Genomic DNA, 22,127 nt, shown 5'->3' on the forward strand with positions numbered 1-22,127 from the left:
TGCCAGCAGTAAAAAATGTATGCAATAGAGAGGTTTGGAACGTCTTGTAGTTAAACTTTAACGCCAGCTCTTTGCTGTGAAAAGCACTTTCTAACACTGTAAATAACAAGGCTGTCATTATTTTTCCTGCAGGACAGAGAGCTGAGACAGAGAGAGCTGGTGGAGCAGTGTTGTTCCAGACAGACTGAGTTGGAGGCCGCTCTTAATCCGCTTCACTTTATCAGACACCTTTCGCTGCTCCGTGCAGACACTGCTCAGGTGAATAAAGAACACTGAATATAAATAAACCCCTTAAAAGAAATAAAAATAGCAGAAAACAGAATGGATATGTTTGTCTTTTACTTTGCTCTCAGTTTTGTTTGAACCTTTAGTAAACAGCCAAAGTGAGGTGAAAGCAAGCTTAATCCCTTCACCATCAAAGTTATGGCTTTGTTGGTAGAGTTTGCATGATAATTCATAAACTTTTAAATTAAATCTGATAAAACTTTGTAGGGGTGTACACTGGGGTCATTTTAACAATCCATTAAAATCCTTCTAGGTCTTCAAGGTAAACTAGAAGGTAAAAGTAAGACAGTGAGGCGCCTTGGTGGAAGATTGCGCTCTTGTTGTATAAATGCATCTTTTTCTGCTCGACTTTCTAGGCTGTACTGTGTGGGAAGTTTTGGTTCAAGGAATATGGCCTGGTGCAGTACAGTGGATACAAACAGAATGTGAAGATCATGGGTTTGCTTCAGCAGAAGGCTTTGCCTCTGCTCGAGAGACTGAACCAGCTCCTTGAAGAAAAACAGCCAGCTGGATTCTCCTCCAACACATGCAATCAGCACATCTCTGGTACATAATATATACTACAGATTGCCCTGACGAAAGCACAATTTCCAGTTAAATAAAGGCAATTTTCGGCTTTTTTCCATGCCATTCGACGTGCCAGTTTAAGATGTTTGTATATAAAGTCTGCATAAAACAGAAAAAAAACATCCATGCACTCACAAATATGTGAGTTAAGTACTGGGCCAAAAAAAATTTAAGGACACAAAAAAGCATACTGCAGAGGTCCAATCAACTTATTTCCTGTATCTTAGCAGTGTGTGACATTTTGAGCACACCTGCTTTTCATCATCTTAGATCAAGGATCTTAAATCACCTGTGACTGGTCACATGACCACAACCCATGACAATCAATTATGACAATCTCCAGAGCTCATCTTTATTTTAACTCCCACATTTTAGCAAAAATTTCTGGCACAACTTCACCTGCTTCCAAGGTGCATGGAGAGGATGAAAGAATTCAAAAAGCAGGAACTCCAGCAACACTTGAGGGAAGAAGAACAACTTTAATAATTGGCCTTCATCAGGGTCATGATGAAGTCTGTACATTTCAAAAATGTACAGACTTCTAAAGTTGGATTTTTAATGTTTTAGGTTTGTCAACAAAGCAGGCATATGGTTTGGAGAGTGCATCTAGAGTCTGGACAGCCTCCGTGCCTGTCGTGAAAGGTATGTGCCATATGAGTGTATATGTAGAAATAGTGCATATAAGCATACAAATATGTTCAATATGCCAAAAAGCACATTAAAGCATTTAAAGCAGTGAAACAAATGTACCTGCTGGCTAAGTTTCGGAGTAATCTTTGCCCCAAAAGAGAAAACACTAAGATAATAAAATGTTTATTGAGCAAACAACTTATTGTGTAGGTCACTTGTCATGGTTTCCCCTTCGATTTTGTATTTAATATTTTATTTTAAGCCTATGTATATGGTATGAATGTCATGAGATGCTGTGCGGCAGGTAGGAGTTGGACCTAAACACTAGACTCGAAACAAAACACTCTAAATACATGAAAACAAAACCTAAAATTGGAAACTGAGAACAAGGAACTAGGAACAAAAACAAGAACAAGGAGCTAGGGAGAAAGCTTGAAAACATAGGGTACACTGGAGCACACACAGCAATGTGGGAGGGTGTGACAACATGCAGAGAAAGACAGAAGACTGAGGGTAACACGGGAATGAGAAACAGCTGGATCAGATCTAATGTAATGAGACAAGGAGGAAGCAAACCTGAAAACAGAAAACACGAGACACACACACGAAGACACAGAACAGAACAGAGGGAGCGAGAGACAAACACGAGAGCCTGAATGTAACATACATGATCGACATGTCGACTAAACATGGAGCCACAAGAGGGAACAAACTAAATGAACAAGAAACACAGAACTAGAAATACAAACGATTAAACTAAGATGAACATGGAAACACAGAAACACTGGGTATAGACCATGACAATGGAGTTTTCTTTTAAAGGGAACTTTATTCCTAGGTCATTGTATTTAAACATATTATGTCCAGGGTTAGGAACGATACACAACCCCCCGATGCTTTCATAGCAATACCATACAATGCACGAGGAAAAAACTAATTAAAACCTAAGGAGTTTTAAAGAAGAGAATAAATAGAGTCTTAATTCCTGTGAGTGTATTTGAGTGCTGTGTCCAAATATTAACTTGGGGTATTTCTATGAAGCAAGTTTAGTTTACCAGTTCCTTATCAGGCGTCCCTTACCCTAACATCAGCAATGTGTTCACACAAAGGTGAAGTCAACTGAGGGTTTTATCAGTACTTTTTGTGGCCTTTTTTTGCTTTTTTAGTCAGGATTTCATTTTTGGTTTCTTTCACATCCTGAGATAATGTGCAAGCAACTTGCATATTAAACCTCTGCAGCTTAAATACATGGTTTAACATGTTTCTTTGTGCCTTCTCAAAGGAATCTCAACCCAGTCTTTCAGGGAGACCGTCAACATTGCTCAATCTCAGGACACCGGCCTACAAGCCAGCTCAGCAGTGACACACAACTCGCAGAGACACACTGGATCTTCTGGCATTCAATCCCAGGGTGAGACAGAGCACACATCCTGGCCTCATACTACACAGATCAGAGAACTTCCTTTTAAAATTTTCAGTCAGAAGGTGAATTATAAATAGTCACAAAATAATAACAATTGTGTTTTAATTTACTCTTACAGAGAGCCAGCATATGAAAGAATCCACTCAGTCGACACACATCGCTATTCCCACAGTTCCAGGTATTTATGATATGATGCCATAATAGGACAGTTTAAATGTTCACAGGGATAAGACATACCAACCGCCATCCATTCTTCTTTTGTTTCTTAGATGAGGAGTGGACGAGGCTGCTGGAGCTCTCTCCTCTGTTCCAGCTGTTGAAGGGTGTAGAGCTGCAGCTAAAGGGTTGGGCCTCCAAGGCAGGGCTTCTTGCAGGAGAGCTAGCGAGTAAGTTGGAAAGATTTGAGTTTTTTGTTTCGATTACAGTCACCAACTGTATGCAGCAGCTCACATTGGGACACTTTTAGATAGCATAATCATTAATTGTAATTTATAGACATTTGAGCACTGAAGAGATGAGAGCTAATCTTTAACTGACCTGATTTTAATCAGAAAGGTAAACTCTATAAATGAGGTTTTTATGCATGTGGGCATGGCTCAGGTGGTAGAGTCAACTAGATATTTTTAGATGAAGTAACCATCATGTTTGAAGAATAAGATGTGCAGATCATTTGGATCATTGCTGTGTAGCTAGCTAGTGTGTCACATACTTTATCTAAAATGTTACAGATAATGTGACTCAGGTAGGTTGATATTAAACAGTTGATAGGATTTCATCAATCGCCACATGTGTTTTAGTTGCTGTTTAATGAAGCCCAGATGGGAGAGATTTTCTCCATATGTTAGTGTGTTTGGCTTCTAAGACAACACCATTTAATTAAGAAACTCCCATCAGACCTCTTTTGCAGAAACATTGTGACATCAAAATTGATATTGTCATAACTATAAAGAAACTCTAAACAATTTTATTGTTCTATAATCTTTTATTTATGATCAGAAAACAAAGCTGGTTGGATTTACAACGTTAGGCCAAAACTCTGTTTTTAAATTTATTCTTTGCTGCAGCTGAAAGAATAAAAAACTGTCTTATACACATACAAACATGAATTTAATAAAGTAATAATGATAAGAGATCGTAACGACAACTTTGCGACCAGACCTCGTCTTTTGGTCTAACTCCCAAAAACCTGCGTACGTCATTGAGCTGACGGTACCATGGGAGGAAGCAATTGAGGAAATGTTTGAGGATAAGAAGCTGCGGTATGCCAACTTGGCAGCTGAGGCAGAGGGCAGAGGGGTGCAGGGGCTTTGTTGCCAGCACAACAGCAAAGCTGCTTGGAGAGATTGGGATCAGAGGACAGGCGCAACGGCAGGCTATAAGAGAACTAGCTAACACTGCTGAGAGGACCAGTCACTGGCTGTGGCTAAAAAGGGCTGACATCACTTGGGCAGCTAAGGCTGTCAGCTAACCGCAAGAGAAAACAAATATTCTGCTCTTCTCCCCTCTGCTCTTCTTCCCTTTTCTGGGAGGCAGTGGGGAAGTAGAGCGTACAGCCCGATCCGGCGGGGAGGTGTGGGAAGCCAGATCGGGTGCCCCCCTTCCGGCTCTCCTCTCTGCTCTCTATCACCTTTTCTATCCCTTTGAAGAAGTTAGGCTCCATAAATGCTAAAGAGGTAAGTATTATTTCTCAGTTGCAGTGAATAGATAGAAAATAAACTGTAGGAAACTAAACAGAAGAAAGAAGAAGAGAAATAACAAGTTAACATAAACCAGTGACACACTCCGGGGCCTGATCAACCCTGGCAGGGCCTCCTTGGATGAGGGTGTCTAGTGATAATGGCCAAAACACCCGATGAATCCAAGGTCCACTGACGATGTTTCCCAAATTTTAAAATGATAAGCTAGATCAGATCTCTAATCCCTAAACCTAACCAAGGAAGGAAAATGGCAGATTAGCCTGGGTAAAAGACCGAAAGTTGAGGCACACAACGATACGTGCTGCTGGCAAAGTTTCTGGGCTGCCTTTCCTCATAACAGCCATCCCTCAAGAGGCTCTCCATCAAAAGCAATGCATTATCAGGGACTGTAACATCTACTCCTTTTTACTGAATCATATAACACATCTTAACATCATACTGACATGTCTGTTAGCTAACAGCAGCTGTGTTTCTGTGGAAAAGCTTAAGTTGTTCTATCAAGTTGATAATCACCTTCATGTAACTGACAGATAACAGAAGTATATCATGGATATCAAACTCCCTCCATAGTGCAGCGCCTAGCTTCAGCTGAGTTTTTTTTTACTATGGTCCCAGTCAACAGATGGCATTGCATGATAACATCCTAAACAGGATCTGAGACTTAGAGCTGCGAAGTGCGGCTCCTAGGGTCACTTGCAGTATGACTGGAGGACAGGCAAAGACAAAAGAAGATCACAGACTGTAGTACAATAAGTACATTTAGTGAATAATAACATACATTAGGTAAAATGGATCACAGGACTATACTAGAAGAAGGAAGTGTATTTGCTAATACCAGAGGGAACATGCGCATGGTGGTGCTTGACACAAACATACCTACATAAAGTCAAGTGCAACCCAAAATAACCATTGAGGTACAAATGGAGGTTGCCGCAAAAGCACAGCTATGTGCGTTAGTACCAGCTTACAATACTCATTTCTGAAAAGGCAGTATCTCTATCCTAACCACTGTGACAAGCTGCTGATGTGTGTGTTATTGGTTAGGAGGGGTGGTCAGCATGCGCGTTTGTAAAAGACACTACAGTACTTATTTCTGAAAACAAATGATCATAAATACTAACTTTGAGATGTGTCTGTTTGTGTATGTGGGCTTGGAAGAAATATAGCGTGAGAAAAAGCAATGGGTGCGAACCCAAAGAGGCAGGTGTGAAAACATCTGCATACAAGAAGAGATAGCTGCAGCCCCCTCTGTACTGACAACAGGAAATGGCACTGCCACCAAGATGAGACAAGTGTATTTCTTACTCTGTACAAAGAAAGGAGGACAGGAAATGCAAAAAGAGAGATGATGACGACATGATACATCACCTATCAAGCACTGTAAGGACAACTATATGTTTCCAGCATTATGTTATAATAAATATCTTTTTAAGTTTTTAAGTTAATTGCTTAAGCAGTGTTTTGAGATTGATAATATTGTACTTTCTGCTCTCCTACATTTTTAAGCTTTTGTTTCTGGCTGTGTTGCAATTTAGATCAGATAGTAAGTTTGTTAGAATCCTCTGGATTAAAACATGCATTTGATTCTAATCTAAAATAAAAAAATATAATATAATGTAATATAATGTAATATAATATAATATAATATAATATAATATAATATAATTGGAAATAGGTAATTCTGTTTTTTGAATTATCCTCCTCTACGACCTCTTGTTTGTGTTTCGAGAGAGTAGTGTGGGAGGTAGTGTAGAGTAGGCTCCTCATGTTGAGAGAATTACCTGCCTGCCACCTGTGCTTCCCCACTTTAAAGAAAAATGTAAAATCTTTCACAATTCAGACTTTGACTCTGCTGACATCTGTCAGCGTCAATCAGGACCAACAAGCACCATCTTGCTCCGAGTAAGGCAATCTCTGTCATTAAGGCTGGAGAGAAACCCCAGGTATGCCCACATTTAACAACCGGCCTCCTCAACACCGTCTCTGATTTGCAGCTACAGGCTGACCTGGGTAAACAGCTGAAGTTCCCACAGCACATTGAAAAAATATCCCTCCAACCAGACATGATCATTATTTCTGAGGCCTCAAAACATCTGATCATGCTGGAACTGGGAAGAGGGGATCGAGGAGGCCAATGAGAGGAAACACGCAACTAGTGTAGGAGTGCAGGGGAAGGAGCTGGAAGACTTTCTATGAGCCCACAGAAGTGGGTTGTAGGGGTTTTGCAGGACGATCACTCTGCAAAGTCCCGGGCTGGCTGGTTTTGGCTTGGGCAGCCAAGAAGAGGGCCATCCAAGCTATGAGCGAAGCAGCAGAGAAAGCCACAAGGTGGCTGTGGTTTCAGAGGGCTGATCTGTGGTAGCTACTGGTATGCAAGTCGGGGCCTGATCACTGCTGACTGGGTCGCCTGGGCGAGGGTGTATGATGTTGCTTGACCCGAAACACCTGATGACCCCAGGATACATCAGTGAAGATGCGTGCCAGTGCATCCAGGAGATGTTTCTTGCATAGTGACTGTGTTGATATCTGTCAACTTTAATTCTCTTGATAAATATAAATAGCTGTCTACTGCTGTGAGCTAGTAAGCTTGTTATAGTAGCCGGGAAAATGCATAATACAGAGACTTTACCTTTTTTTCTTTATGTCTATAGTTTTGTTTATTTATATTCTTTTGAAAAGCATCCTTCTTGAAAGGTGCTATACAAATGTAAGTTATTATTATTATTATTATTATTATTATTATTATTATTATCATTATTATTATTATCCATCCATTCATTCTCCTCCACTTATCCACCAATACCCTAATCCACCTAACTGGGGTTTAGCTGGAGTTTGCATGTTCTCCCCATGTGCATTCTCTCTGGGTACTCTGGCTTCCTCCCCAGTCCAAAGACATGCAGTTAGTGGGATTAAATATTATTATTATTATTGTTATTGTTACAAAACTTAAAAAATAAAAATGACAGACAAACTGAAAGCTCTTAATAGTAAACATGAGAAGACTCGAAATGAGTCCACAAAACCACTGACCATTACACTGCAACCACAATACAGGAAGCCAGTTGAGAGCTCGCTTTAAGGTGGTAAATTTGTCTGGCTGATAACTTAATAGAACACATGCTAGTTATTTTATTTAAAAAAAAATACAAAAGCCTAAGTGATGGATGTTCTTCCAACTGCCAAGTGTATTTTCATATCCTTCCTCACTCCCTTTTCATTAGCACTGCTACTGACCAATCTAAAGAATTCCCAAGGAAAATGCTTTGGTTAATGATAGCTTCCCTTTAAGTCTTAATAGCTCTTAATTTCTGACCACTTTTAAAGGTGGAAGTATACTTTTACTGCTAAGACAATGTTAATTTTAATAACTGTAGACTGACCAGTAAGAGCAATCATGCATGGGCCTCACCTACGCACATGCAAACTGTATTTTTCGCTGTTGAGAAGATACTGATACTGAATACAATATAGCAATACTATAAGATAAGGAAGCGTTTACTGATTTTTCAGTTTAGGAACTTCCCTTCCATCATTTCCTTTTTTTTTTGCTTGCTTGGGACTTTCCACAGCATTTTCCTGCATTTTCACACTTGTAACAGTAGTTGATAAAGTAATTCTTATGTTATTAGAATAGTAAAATCCATCTGTAAATCAAGCACGATTGTTTTGATGTTGTTAGAATGTTTATTCATTGAACAAACACTGATGTCATATACATTCTGGTTGATTTTTTTTCCATTGCTGAAACAACACACATTTTCACACGACACAAAATGATACACGAAACTGCAGATGTGGTTTTTGGGGTTTAGCAGAAGATTCCAATAACTGACAAGTAACACCTATTGATGTCTTGTGCTAAAAATACAGTCTGCAGCACAATGTATGCACAGTGTTGAGTTTGAACCAAACCCAAAAAGGCATTCTAAATAAGATAAGACAGTTTAAACACATTAAATTATGTTTTAGACAGCAGTTCAGTCTTTGGAAGAAAGTGTTTATTTTCTCTCTCAGTCTTCTTGTCTTTTCCCTCCCGGTCTAGTTTAGTGCAGAATGAGTATAGAGAAAGTACAAGCTTGTTCCTTCTTGTCTTCAAACTATAGTTACTAAAATTCTGTTGTATTCAAAGAGAGGGAAAAATTCCTATTGAGCCCGTCAGTTCTGACACCCACAGATTTTCAGGACTTCCAACATAGATTGTTACAAACATTACTTAAAACTGGTTGCTGTCAAAGCTTCACTTATTATTTTTTATACTAGTAACAAAAGACAAAACCATCACAGTCTACATTAAATTGCGGTGCGCCAAAGCTGTACCATCCATTGTCTGGCCAATGGGCTTTTCTTCACCTCTTTGATTGCCTTGTGAGCATCATACATCTCAGAAGTCTCAACCTTGCTGTTACCTCCTCTTCTCCTGTGTTTCAGCAGAGGAAAAACAAAACAAAACAAACAAACAAACAAACAAAAAAAACGGAATTGGGTTCACAAGTCTGAATTCATTTAGGATTTTCTCTAATCAAGAAAGTATGGATCAAGGTTCAAATATATAGATACACTCACTTAAAACTTTTAATAAGTGATGCTGAAGATTCTACAGTGTGTTTACCTTGACAAGCGTCACATTAGTGATCATGACTGACTTTAACTGTCAGTTATGAACAGTTATGAACAGTATTTAGACCAAAAAAAAATAACATGTACAAATATACAATCTTATATTTTAGGGGTTATAATTTCATCTATTCATTTGAACTTACTTTGAGTTGTTCCTTCATCAAAGATTGAGTACAAATGATGTGTTTTAAGCACCATGCATATTAAACTCATTTCAAAATTATTCTGTTTTCTATTCAAATATAATGTGATGACTTCAATAAATTAAAATTTGTTTGAATTAAAGTCTGATTGAAAGATCTCGATGGCTCAAAATTTCATTAGCATGTTTTACTGGCAAGTTGCATAAAATCCTTTTGTACATGAGGCAAGATTATTTTGTTATTGTGAGAATGTTCATTCAATGTCAAAAAAAAAAAAAAAAAAAATACAGAAGAAAGACCTCCTGAATAAGAGTTACATTTGAACAGTTTGATTAAATTATCTTCACACATAAAAATATTTGAGACGTGCTCTTTGATGTGCATGCAGTCTGCATTCACAATATGACTTATACGGGAAATTTTGCAGGTGTGGTTTTGTTGAGGTTAAGCGGAAGATTTCAAGACTTGACAAACATCATCTACAGATGATCTGCTAACCGCTGAATGTGCTTATCGAAATTCACAGATAGAACTAAATTAAACCTAACCAATAAAAAAAAAAGTCTTCTAATTGACATCAAGAACTGACACATACAAAACAATATTTTCAGATAACTTTCAATTTGGGGTTCGGGGTATTGATTTCTTTTCCTTCCCCTTATCATGTGACACTTGCAGAATGAATCTTGGGGGAAACACAACCTTGGTTGTTCTTGTTTTCTAACTATATCCACTAAAATGCAATTCATTGTTTTTTGTGTGGTGCATAGACAGAGGCAAAGGTTTTGTCGATGTCCTCGATGCTCAGTGGCAATGTGAAGGTGAGCTGATTCCTTTGGAGCTGTCAGTCCTGAAGCCCAGAGAGTTTCTTGTCTATCAGCATGGACTGTTCCTGATGCACACTCTGCATAAGCTAAAACTGGTTAGTGTCAAAGCCTTACTCTCACTGTGTTGCGTACTGTTAAACAACTAAAAGCTGCAGTCTTTGGCCCTTTGTTATGTGAAATCATGTCTATACCATTTGATATGTCAGGAAAATCAGGAGAGGATTTCCTTACAAATCGCACAAATGTTTTCTCGTGGTCAGGGTCACTGGGACCTCATCAGATGTGTGTTTTTGAATATAACTCAACTCAAATCACCAACTGGGCATAAAAAGAGCACGGTTTGAAGGTGTGCTGGGAAAATGCACCATCTTATCCTCATTATTCTCACCCTCTTTATAATATAGGACAAAAAGCTCAAGGCAGCAGACAGAAGCTGTATCCTACGTGGGCTAGACATTGTAATTTGCTTAATAGTTGCCTGGTGGACAGAAATCTCAACCTTGCTGTTTTGTTTTTTGTTTTTTTCATTTCTTTTCCTTTCGCCTCAATATAACTATTTATCTATTACATGTTCAGTTATTAATTATATACTGGATATATTTGAATCCATGCATACATTTGTCTGAATGTCTTTTTAAACATTAAGCTGGAATGTTATAGGAAAATAAAATTGTTCTTTTTTAACAGACTCCAGTCGTTTCAATCGAGATAGCATCTAGTCTCCCAAACAACACCTATTTCAACAATGTCTTCAGAAATTCCTTCTTTTATCAGGTAAACTTAGAACTATATAATATATATATCAGTTAGCTAGGACTACACAAAGGTTAATGAGTCCAAAGGTTAGGGGTATACGACTGTGGAACTCTCTTCATTATAATTTAAAGAATTGTATAAATTTACATTGTTTTAAAAAGTGTTACATGCTTAAAACGATAACTCAATATGAAGAATGTGAATGAAATTGGAGTTCATTGAAGAAGGATCCATTATATTTTTTTGTTTTATTTATTTTAATTTTATTTTTCTCCTTGTTACCATGTGGAGTGGTATATTTTGATTGTAAATTTGTATATTCTGATGGTAAATTTGTTGTTTGGTTTGTGGTAGGACCGGAGATAAATGTTAATGTTAGTTTGTTCCCTGATTTTTGGTGCCCACTTGTAATATAAGTTGAATTGTAGATAGGGGGCAGGGTTTAATAAGAATATTTTCTTCTTCCTGCTCCTTTTCACACATGGTTGTAGTGTTTTATTGATAGAAAGTGTGGTTGGTTTGTTTGAACTGTTGTACCAAGTGTGAAATAAATAAATAAATGAAATGAATGAAAATATATATATATATATATTAAATTTTCCAATGAAATCTAGTTAGAGTGTAAATCTCTGATGTATGTTGACAGGAAGCCGCAGAAACTCTCTTTGTCCGTCGCCAGAGGCTGCACTCAGTTGGAGGCTTCTCTCTCCTGCTACTCCACTGTCTGTCCCATATCAAAATTAAAGACATGAGCTCTGACTCCAGTTCTGCCTTCCAGAGACTTTTTTTCAAGGTGCAAACACACTAAGTGTGCATGAATTAAATGGTTTTTTTTTCTATTTGATATAAAAAAGGCCTTTAATGAGCTTTGATTTGGCTTTAAAGCCAAACTTTACATTTCAGGTTACCTATTGTTTGATTCTAGGTTGGATGACTTTTGCTCTATGACAGTGTTTGTTGGAATTAATTAAACTAATTTAATTTACTTCATGCCATGTCACAGGTTCTCCAGGAATGTCTGGGTGAGCTCTTTCAGGCTAGACTGGGTGCCTCTTCATCTGAACAGGATGCCAGTTTGTGTGTTTGGTATCAGAACCAAGATGCTTCAACAAAAACCATGAGTGAGACTTGGTGTGGTTCTCATGCTGCCTCACTGCTTCAGAGACTTCACAAACCAAGCAGAGGGTTGCTCTCTGAAGATGTAAGTATATAATCTATCTGTCTGAGTGAGTGAGTGAGTGACTTTGACTGTTTTTTTATGTCTGATTTTGATTTATACAAACAGGAAGTTGAGAAACTTCAGAGGAAGCACAGAGAAACATCTTTATTCTCTCATCTTGAAGAACTTCTGAGAGAGAAGAGTTCTGAAGCCACAGAAAAAGCTGAAGACCAGCCTGGTTGAACATAGTGCATGGGTTTCACGGTTTCATGAAAATGTTAAATATATAGGAAAATCTCAAATCTATTTAAGAAATAAATACAATAAAGACAGACAAAATTTATTATGTGTCTGACAAACTGTGCATTTATTATAATGCCATCTGAAGGGGTTGTACAAACAGAAAAACAAATCTCCAAAAATAAAATTGTAAACGGTAAATGCAATGAGACCAACAATAACAGTATCAACAATAAAACAATAAAAAGTTCATATTGTGTTTTATGACGCCAAATTTTTGGGGGGTTAAATATTTATTTTTTTCCTCCTCAGCTTTCTTCAAGAGATTACTTGAAAAAAAAAATCTAAGCAAATTAAGCAATAAATCCAAAAAATCAAGTTTATGCACATGAAAATCAAAACTTAATTGAGGCTTCTCATTTGACAACTCGTTCGTATTTTTGGCTTGCACCATGAAAGCAAAGAATTGTTCTGCTTTTTACTGGTAACGTAAACGCCACACATAAAGACGTCAGTCCATATGGTGAATGTTGAAAAGCGAAAGCAGAGGGCATAAAATGGCTGGGATTGCAGTGCGCCTTCTGGGAAATACCAGAACCTTCACTTTGGTTCAGTTAATTTGATGGAGACATAAATGATGATAATAATTATTCCACAGATGAGTCCGGCGATGTTCAGCATCTTGGCTGTTTGTGATGCATCTTGAGCTCTGTCAATGTCTCCGCGTCCATTTGCCGACTCTACCTTTAAAAGACAACAATCAAAACGATTCAATTTAATTTCAGTTTTCTAGAAGAGAGTTCACTTGAAGTAAAAAATTAAAGTGCTGCTGAGCAATTTAGTTTTACTTTTGGGACACAACTGAAGTAACAGTTGTTTAATCCCAGCAAACCAGACTTTTTTTTTTAATCGATGCCCCAGTAATATTTTTTTTTAATAAAATGTAAATTATTTTTCCGTCCACTGTCACTTTCAATATATCTTATTTAGAAAATATATTATGCTGCAGAATACTAAAAATTGGTTTGAATGCTGCGCATCATAGTGCAGGAGTACATATAAAAAAAGTTTAGTGTTCAGTATATATTACCTACCTTGCTAGAATAGATAATAGCTGCAATCCCGAGAGGCAGACAACAGCAAAAAGTATTAAAGATGGACCATCCAAGATAGGATGAAGGAGGAGGATGAGTTTGGCGTATTTCCATTGTATCCCTCTGTCAACTTCAAGTTGATGACAACTATGATTCACTGGCAAATGTCTGTATTAAGTGGCTGGTGGGGGTTGTGACTCGCATCATTTTATCGGGGAAAGTGCAGGGTGTGGTTTGAGTGAATATTCAGTGTTGACGAATGAACTGTATTATCTTCATCATTGTGATATGAACATATCACAGCGAAGACAGCCCAAAGGATGTTTTTCCCCACATTTAATATGCACACATATGACCTATTACACTGAGCCCTTGATACATCAGATTTATTACAGGGTGTTCCACAAACCTCGTAAGCTTTAGTCAACTCTATTTCATAGCACCTGGCTTTAAGTTTACCAAACACGCGTTAAATATAAGTATATTGTTACTTTCTGTCTCTTTCGACTGTTTCTTCATGCTGTTCTATCGTTATTTAAGTTGATCAAACCACGAAGGAAGATAATTCAAATGGTCCTGTCCCACATTCAGTGATTTCAGTTCGGTTCAATTCAATTCAGTTTTATTTATTAAGTTTCAAATCACAACAGCAGTCGCCTCAAAGCGCTTTGTGCTCTAAGGTAAAGATCTTATGTCAATACAGAGAAAACCTCAACAATCAGACGCCCCCCCTGGCAACAGTAGCAACGAAAAACTCCCTTTTAACTGGAAGAAAACTCCCGCAGAACCAGGGTCCTTCATGGACCTCTGTCCCGCTGTACATCTCCTCTGTCTATCTTGAGTGTGTGTGTGTGTGTGTGTTTTGGTTTTTGGTCAGAAGCGGGACTCGGCCTGAGTTTCTTCTTAGATTGTTCAAAGAGTGCTGTCATGACAGAGCTGCCGAGGACCTGGGTTTGAAGTCACACCCAGATCTGTGTTGAGGAGTTTTAAACAAAATTCAGAGTGACAGTAGCTCTAAACCTGACGGTGCAGCTCATAGACTATTTATTCTCAGGTACGGGAAGCAAAACATGGCAGATTTTTCCATTGATTTTTTGATTTTGGCAGAGGAGAATGGTTGGTAGAAGAATGCATTCTGTGCGTCCTTGTTGCACAGTTTAAATTAGGGACTGAAAGGTGAATTAGCTGTAAAAGATCTCCCTGATTTGTTAATTTTCATGTGCACTAGGAAACATTTGACATTCTATGAAAGCAGAACAGCCACTTCCCCCACTTCCCTACAGTCCATGAATGTCAAGAAGGTCTTGACGTAAACAATTGTCCATACCTTGTGCAGCCAGATGAGCTACTCTCTCTCTCTCTCTCTCTCTTTTTGCTGGTGTTTGTTTACAGTGATATTTGTATCTGCATGTTCGATTTGCTCCAGTCGCCACAGAGAGCACTATATATATGGCAATACCTTTCTGGTATGTGCTAGGATCAAGTATCATACCAAGTATAATTGACGCAGGGGACAGTTCACCTGTGCGGTGCAAATTACTAGGCTTGTGTACTTTTTATTGTTTGTTCTAAATACAGTGGGATGCAAAAGTTTGGGCAACCCTGTTAATAGTCATTATTTTCCTGTATAAATCGTTGGTTGTTACAATAAAAAATGTCAGTTAAATATATCATGTAGGAGACACACACAGTGATATTTGAGAAGTGAAATGAAGTTTATTGGATTTACAGAAAGTGTGCAATAACTGTTTAAACAAAATCAGGCAGGTGCATAAATTTGGGCACTGTTGTCATTTTATTGATTCCAACACCTTTAGAACTAATTATTGGAACTCAAATTGGCTTGGTAAGCTCAGTGACCCCTGACCAAGGTTATTATCGTTAACGAAAACTAACGAAATAACGAAAACTAGAAGTGAAAAAACATTTTCGTTAACGGAAATAAAAATAAAAACAAAAACAAAAAAAGGAAAACTAACTAAAACTGTAATGAGTGTTCACAAAACTAACTAAAATTAACTGAATTTATAGCAAAAATGTGTTTAGTTTTCGTAGATGTGTGTGTGTCATACAATAGTCAAGGGTGAAAATGAAGTTTAGTTTCCAGATTTTTTTCGTGCTGTGTCTCATTATGCCAGCAGGTGGCAAAGTACGTTAGTCGAGTCGTCTGTGTTGCTGCTCCGTCCACGCGCAGAATCATGTCAGGAAAAGTCGGGAGAAAGCGCCAGAGTCCAATTTTGGATTACTTTGAATATGACTGTGTTTTGGATAAAGCAAGTGTCTTGTAGTGGAAAGAGACAAATTATGAGGGACATTTCTAAAGGGAAAAAAATCCCACAAACCTTTAAGTGCACTTGGAAAGCTCACACAAGAAGGCTAAGCTAGCTTACCTTGAGAAGGTAAGGGAGCACACTCAACCCTCATCCCCAGAAAACAGAAGCTAATCCCAGGCAAGGCAGCGTGATGCATCCCGACACAACAGGACTGGGACATCTACATAACTGTGTGAGTCAATTGCCTTCAAAAAGTTTATCAATTCACTTGAACCAAAATTACGAACACCCGGTGCTGCAAGAGTTAATAGTCTCATTGGGGCCATGATATACATTTTATAGTTGCCTGGTATCAATGGTTGTTCATCTGCCCTAATTTATTTATTTATTTAAAGAACCCATAGGTGGGAATGTGAGTTGTCTGTCTCTGCGTGTTAGCCCTGCGACAGACAGGCGACCTGTCCAGGGTGCAGGGTATGGTAGCTGGAATAGCAACATACCCAAGGATAAGCAGAAGAGAATGACTGATATGATGAAACTGGGATTTTGTTACACTTAATTATTGCAAACACAACTAAAACTATAACTGAAACTAATCAAAACTAAACTGAAACTAAGGATTTTCAAAAAAATAAAAACTAAAGTAAACTAGCAAACAATTGGTAAAAACTAATTAAAACTGATATAAAATTGAAAATCTAAAGTCAAAACTAAATAAAAATAAAAACTAATGAAAATTGCAAAACTATTAAAACCCTGCCCCTGACCTACATACACAGGTGAATCCAATAATGAGAAAGAGTATTTAAGGGGGTCAATTGTAAGTTTCCCTCCTCTTTTAATTTTCTCTGAAGAGTAGCAACATGGGGGTCTCAAAACAACTCTCAAATGACCTGAAGACAAAGATTGTTCACCATCATGGTTTAGGGGACGGATACAGAAAGCTGTCTCAGAGATTTAAGCTGTCTTTTTCCACAGTTAGGAACATACTGAGAAAATGGAAGACCACAGGCTCAGTTCAAGTTAAGGCTCGCAGTGGCAGACCAAGAAAAATCTCGGATAGACAGAAGCGACGAATGTTGAGAACAGTCAGAGTCAACCCACAGACCAGCACCAAAGACCTACAACATCATCTTGCAGCAGATGGAGTCACTGTGCATCGTTCAACCATTCGTAAACATGAGGAAAAACAGACTGAGGAGAATGACAGGGGGAAAGAGACAAGACGGGCTGGGGAGAACACATATGGATGCACATGACAAACAGGGGGGACCTGAAATGAAACACAAGGAGGGGAACATAGGGACTGAAAAGGGAGACGAGACATGGAGGGAGACAAAGACATGACTGAAGACACATACACAGACTCTCATAGGGGAGACAGGGATGAGACAGCGACAAAACATTAACCCAAAATACGAATAAACTTGGAGGCATAAAAAACTAAAAACTAAAAGCAAGACTAAACTTTAAAATTAGTAGTTAAACGATTATAATGCAAAAGACTCACAAAAACACCATAAACTAAAAATGTGGGGTCTTCTGACCCAGCACCCTGACACTACAACAGTTTAATCTACAGCACCCTTATCTCTCCTAACATCACTAACACTGACAACACCTTTTTGCTTGTTTTTGAAATGCCTGAGTAGGGCAGCAAGCTGCCTACACCCTGACTCAGTTTGGGCATTCTAGCTCTAATGAGTCCAGTCACCAAACCTGTCTGGTGCTCGCTTCATCCGCTGCAGTCTGCAACAGGGTGTAAAACTCAGGAGAGGGTCATGGCCTGATGTGGTTTTTGGCACCACTGCAGGGGAGGGGTGGTGCAGCAGGGTCGAGTGGCAGGAAGGCTGATGGGGTAGCTTATTTGTGTAATCAGGTCTCTCCCTTTTTAGTGACACTGGGAACTGGTGATGGGAGAGGGGAGTCAGCTGGAAAGCTGAGGGGTTGGACAAAATGTTGGTGCCAAACCAAAAACACTGTACACTGTAAAATCTAATTAGTTCACAGAACTCAAAAAAACTATGCAAACTTGTTGCCTCAAAAAACTAAGTAAAGCTTACTTAAGATGACTGTTAGGACAACTTATTCATTGCAAGTCTGCAGTATTAAGAATAACTTGATGTTTCTGACTGTACAATACTAATTGTTTACCCACTGATAAACATTTCAAGTTCAACTAAATAAAAAAAAACAATTTGTGGTAACCTGAATATGATTAAAAAATAATTAACAACACTTTTTGTAATGATGTTAAAATCAGCACAACTTTTATTTTCAAATGCAAAAAACGTATAACAGCCAACATACTGGACACTGTTCTGCTGAACAACAAACAATTATACTGCCATCATTGTTATAATCTTACAATGAAACAAAGTCTCAGATTTAATGATTCTGAAACTAAGTTTAGGCTTTCCACAACTTTGTTTTGTACTTACATCACTTACATAATCAAAATAAAATGTATTTATTGTTCAGTCACAACTGCAGTCTCTAGTTTAAATAACACATTTGTTTTGCATTCAAATAGGAGCTTGGTATGTTGTAATATTTTAAGGATGGCTTGCTTCCAGTCCAGGTATTACTGCCTAAATGACTGTCATGGATCGAGGTGATCCAAATGTAAGTGCAGAAGAAAGTCTTTAACTTCCCTTAAGTACAGTGGCAGTGGATGTGGGTTGGAGATGCAATGAGCTTGAACCTGCTGGTGACCATCTTCACTGACCACACCATCTGTGACGGAGGACTCATCTCTCCTGGTGTCCTGCAAGCAAACAATCATATTTTTTAGAAAACCAACATATTTGCTTTCTTAAAACATTTTTTTTCTGCATTTACTATAGAACAGACCCCAATTTAGACAATCTCAGGCTCCCTCCCCACTGGAGAGGTGACATTCAATGTCCCACTTGTCAGTCTGGATAGCCCTGACCACCACCCAACATACAATAATGTCATGAATGCATCATTTTAAAAAGGGCTATGCAAACATGGCCAATAACTTTCATTCTGATGATGTGCAAAATGATCTGGGCACAAACAACTTCCCCAAACCAAAGTACAAATGAAACAATAAGTAAAGCAGGTTTATCTAAAGTATGATTAAAGTTCAGCCTGATTAATATAAATGTCACTGACAATTGCTAATATATTGGAAAACCAAAATCCTTATCACTCACTTGATGTCTTTCTGTCCAACAGCTCCTTTTCTAGACTTGTAAGAGTTTGATGTAATGTGTGGAGTGCTGGTCCCGAGCCTCAAAGACAGTAAGAAGCAAGCAGAGGGAGAAAAACCATAAAATTATTTAGAAGCTGTTTCTAAATTATAACGTACGACACAAAAGGTCAATGTAGACCTTTTGTGTCGTAGCAAATGTAGCACATATAGTATTAAAAACACCATCTACTACTGTGTCTGAATGTGTATTGGCACTGTCAGTTTAGGCCTAAAGAGATATGTGTGTGTGTGTGTTTTTAAAAGGACCACCTAATTTAAATATAATCATTACATGCTTGTTAAAAACTAAATTCCACTATATAAAGTTTCTAATAAGCAAATGACCACGTAAAACATATGGCAGTGTTTATATGTAACTTAGGCAACCCCAAAATGTTTCTTATGATTCCGAAAACGTCGGAGCACTTTTGCAATTATGTGATGTCTTGATAAATCAAGCAGATATTTTAAGTTTACACAGCTACAGTCTCGCCTGAAAACATCTTAAAAGTTTATCTTAAAAGTTTATTTTGTTACCCAGAAAAAGTAATATTTTGAAGTTTTTAGCCACGCTCCTCTCGTTTGAGTTTTGGACGAAATGCATTCTGGGATATTTAGCTGTACCAAGTCCACACAAGTCACCACTGATGCATGCTCGATAAAACAGGAGGAGCAACAAGGGAGATGCAGCAGATTACCTGGAACTTATATAGAGTTCATTCCCGCCACAATGAAGGGATTTCCGGAAGTGGGGTCAGATGTTACCTTGGTTACACAGGCCTAATGTAGAGTAGATTTTTTTGAAAACTTTATACAATCAGTCAATCTGACAACAAAGCATGATGTATAGTCCAGCAAAGTTATGTAATTAGCAACCACTTTATTAGGTACATCTGTTCCACTATTCATTGCAGTAATTCACAAATCTAATCATCCTTTTACATCAGCAGCAACTCAAAGCACTTAGACATGTAAACATCCTCAAGACAGCCTGCTGAAACCAAACCGAGCCTCAGAATAAGGAAGAATGATGAAGGAATGTGGCATTGCTGTTGTTGTTAGATGGCCTGGTGTGAATATTTAATAGGAGTGGATTTAAAAAAAAACAACGACTTTCTGATTCAAATCGATTATAGCTTAAATAAATATGTATTTTGTAAGAATCGCCAGAATCTCAGGTTAAAGCTATTTCAACAACCACCAAACAGCTAAAACAGCAAATGAGAGCAGGTAAACAGATTCCACACAAAGATGTAAACACAAAGTGCGGCGCCGACACATTAAAATCTGTGAGTTGTCGGCTTTCTCACCCAACACGCCGCCGTGGCTAAAAGCCAACATCTCACAGATTCTGAAGCTGCAGGTTTTGCCACTCTTCAACCAAAACTGACTGAACAAGCAGCAAAAGAAGATCAAAACTACGCTTCACATTTAATAAATACCATCATGAATTCCCTCTTACTTTCGCTGTTTTGCTTCCACCACAATAAAAATCACACTTCCTGCAGAGCTCTCTCTCTCTTCCTCTCTATCTGTGTACTTCAAGAACAGTTTTCCATTCAAATCTCTGTTTTGTGCATGATTCGCTTGGTTATTATGCACCAGTCTACTGATGTGTACAGTGCTGTTGGCTGTTGTTTTTTTGTTTTGTTTTTCAAAAATGACCTCCCACAAGAAAGCTTAATTTCTGCTGTTTAATAGAGAAGAAATTAAAACCTTTTAAATTGTGCCAAATTGCAAAATGCTTAGCTGTGTCTTATATAAGACCTCTGTAACATTGCCCTGCTTCACTTCAGCAAGTAATGTTCATATGTTAATTCATGGTGTTCTTCCATTTTGTTCTACTGCAGAATATTTTAAGGTTATCTGCTATCTGCTATGTCAGTGCGCCCCAGGGTGGCTGTGGCTACAACGTAGCTTGCCATCACCAGTGTGTGAATGTGTGTGTGAATGGGTGAATGACTGGATATGTAAAGCGCTTTGGGGTCCTTAGGGACTAGAAAGCGCTATATAAATACAGGCCATTTACCATTTTACCATTTAAAAAGCCAGGCCAGGAACATCTCCTTCATGCTTTTCTGTTTTATCCTCAGCTACTTTGACACAAAGGCATCTGCTGGCAGATGCTTACACTTCTGATGAAGCCTCAGAAGTGCCAGTACTAATAAATGATCATAATTATATTATTTCTGACTGTCTGAGTCAAAATTGAATCGAATCAAATCAAATTGGGACCTTGTGAATCGATATCAAATCTATTATAGAAATCAGTGATGATAACCTGCCCTAATTAAATGTATGTATTACATTTAACATTAGAATACAAATTTAATGTCACAAACTTGAGTTGTCAGATACATCTGTGAGTTTATGTGAGCAACAGTATGGACATGTGGTCTGTGCAGGTACACAGGGACCTTTTATCCTCCACCTTGAAGCTGTCCAGACTGTGTCTGGTCCCACACACCAAAGGACACACACTGGACCTTGTTTTTACTTTAGGTTTAAACATTGATTTTTAACTTGACTTTCCATCTGTTCCTCTCTCCTGTTTGACATGTGGTTAGCTCTCGCACCTTAAATTCTTCTACTGCTGCTAAATTTTCTGATATTTTGAATTTAGTTTTACCTTCTTATATCGATGTTGATTTACTAACAAATCTTTTTAATAATCATTGTCTTTCTATTTTAGACAATGTTTATCCTGTCAAAACCGTCCCCGTGAATAAATGATGGCATTCGCTGTTTAAAGCATTCCTGTTGTAAAGTTGAGCCATTATTGAGGAAAACTTGTCTACATGTTCATCTCCTTCATTTAAAGGACCTTTTAGTTTCAACACATCAGTTTGAGATGCAGGAGCTGCTTATTTCTCAGACTTAGTTTCCAGGAGCAGAGGTAACCCCAAGGTGTTATTAGACACCATTAGTGATATTGTTGCTCCTGCTCCACCTGCTGGCCCAGTTTCATTGAATGAAGATTGTAAACATTTTCTTTCTTTCCTCACTGAAAAAGTTAGTAATGTGAGGAACAACACCTCTCCTTCTGTGTCTCTGTTGTCTTCTCCACCTCAAGCTAGGCTGGTGATTTTAGAAAGATTTTTACCTGTGTCCTTATCTGAGCTGGTCAAATTAGTTAGTTCGATGAAAGCATCCTCCGGCTGACTTGATATTTTACCTGGATCTTTGTTTAAAA

At 38.2% G+C, this 22,127-nt stretch overlaps 1 protein-coding gene across 1 annotated transcript in view; it reads left to right on the forward strand.

The window, feature by feature from the left end:
- Window positions 1–12,599, forward strand: part of si:dkey-103g5.4 — a 32,282-nt gene extending 19,683 nt beyond the window's left edge. The window contains exons 25-35 of the mRNA XM_039622378.1: window positions 133–258; window positions 642–831; window positions 1,420–1,494; window positions 2,765–2,893; window positions 3,024–3,083; window positions 3,175–3,291; window positions 10,136–10,287; window positions 10,880–10,966; window positions 11,595–11,741; window positions 11,952–12,149; window positions 12,234–12,599. Coding sequence (XP_039478312.1) covers window positions 133–258; window positions 642–831; window positions 1,420–1,494; window positions 2,765–2,893; window positions 3,024–3,083; window positions 3,175–3,291; window positions 10,136–10,287; window positions 10,880–10,966; window positions 11,595–11,741; window positions 11,952–12,149; window positions 12,234–12,350 — 1,398 coding nt within the window. The 3' untranslated portion in view covers window positions 12,351–12,599. The remainder of the gene's footprint in view (window positions 1–132; window positions 259–641; window positions 832–1,419; window positions 1,495–2,764; window positions 2,894–3,023; window positions 3,084–3,174; window positions 3,292–10,135; window positions 10,288–10,879; window positions 10,967–11,594; window positions 11,742–11,951; window positions 12,150–12,233) is intronic.
- Window positions 12,600–22,127: the final 9,528 nt, after the last annotated feature.

This window comes from Oreochromis aureus, linkage group 14, assembly GCF_013358895.1.
Source record: "Oreochromis aureus strain Israel breed Guangdong linkage group 14, ZZ_aureus, whole genome shotgun sequence".
In the NCBI taxonomy this organism is placed as follows: Eukaryota; Metazoa; Chordata; class Actinopteri; order Cichliformes; family Cichlidae; genus Oreochromis; species Oreochromis aureus.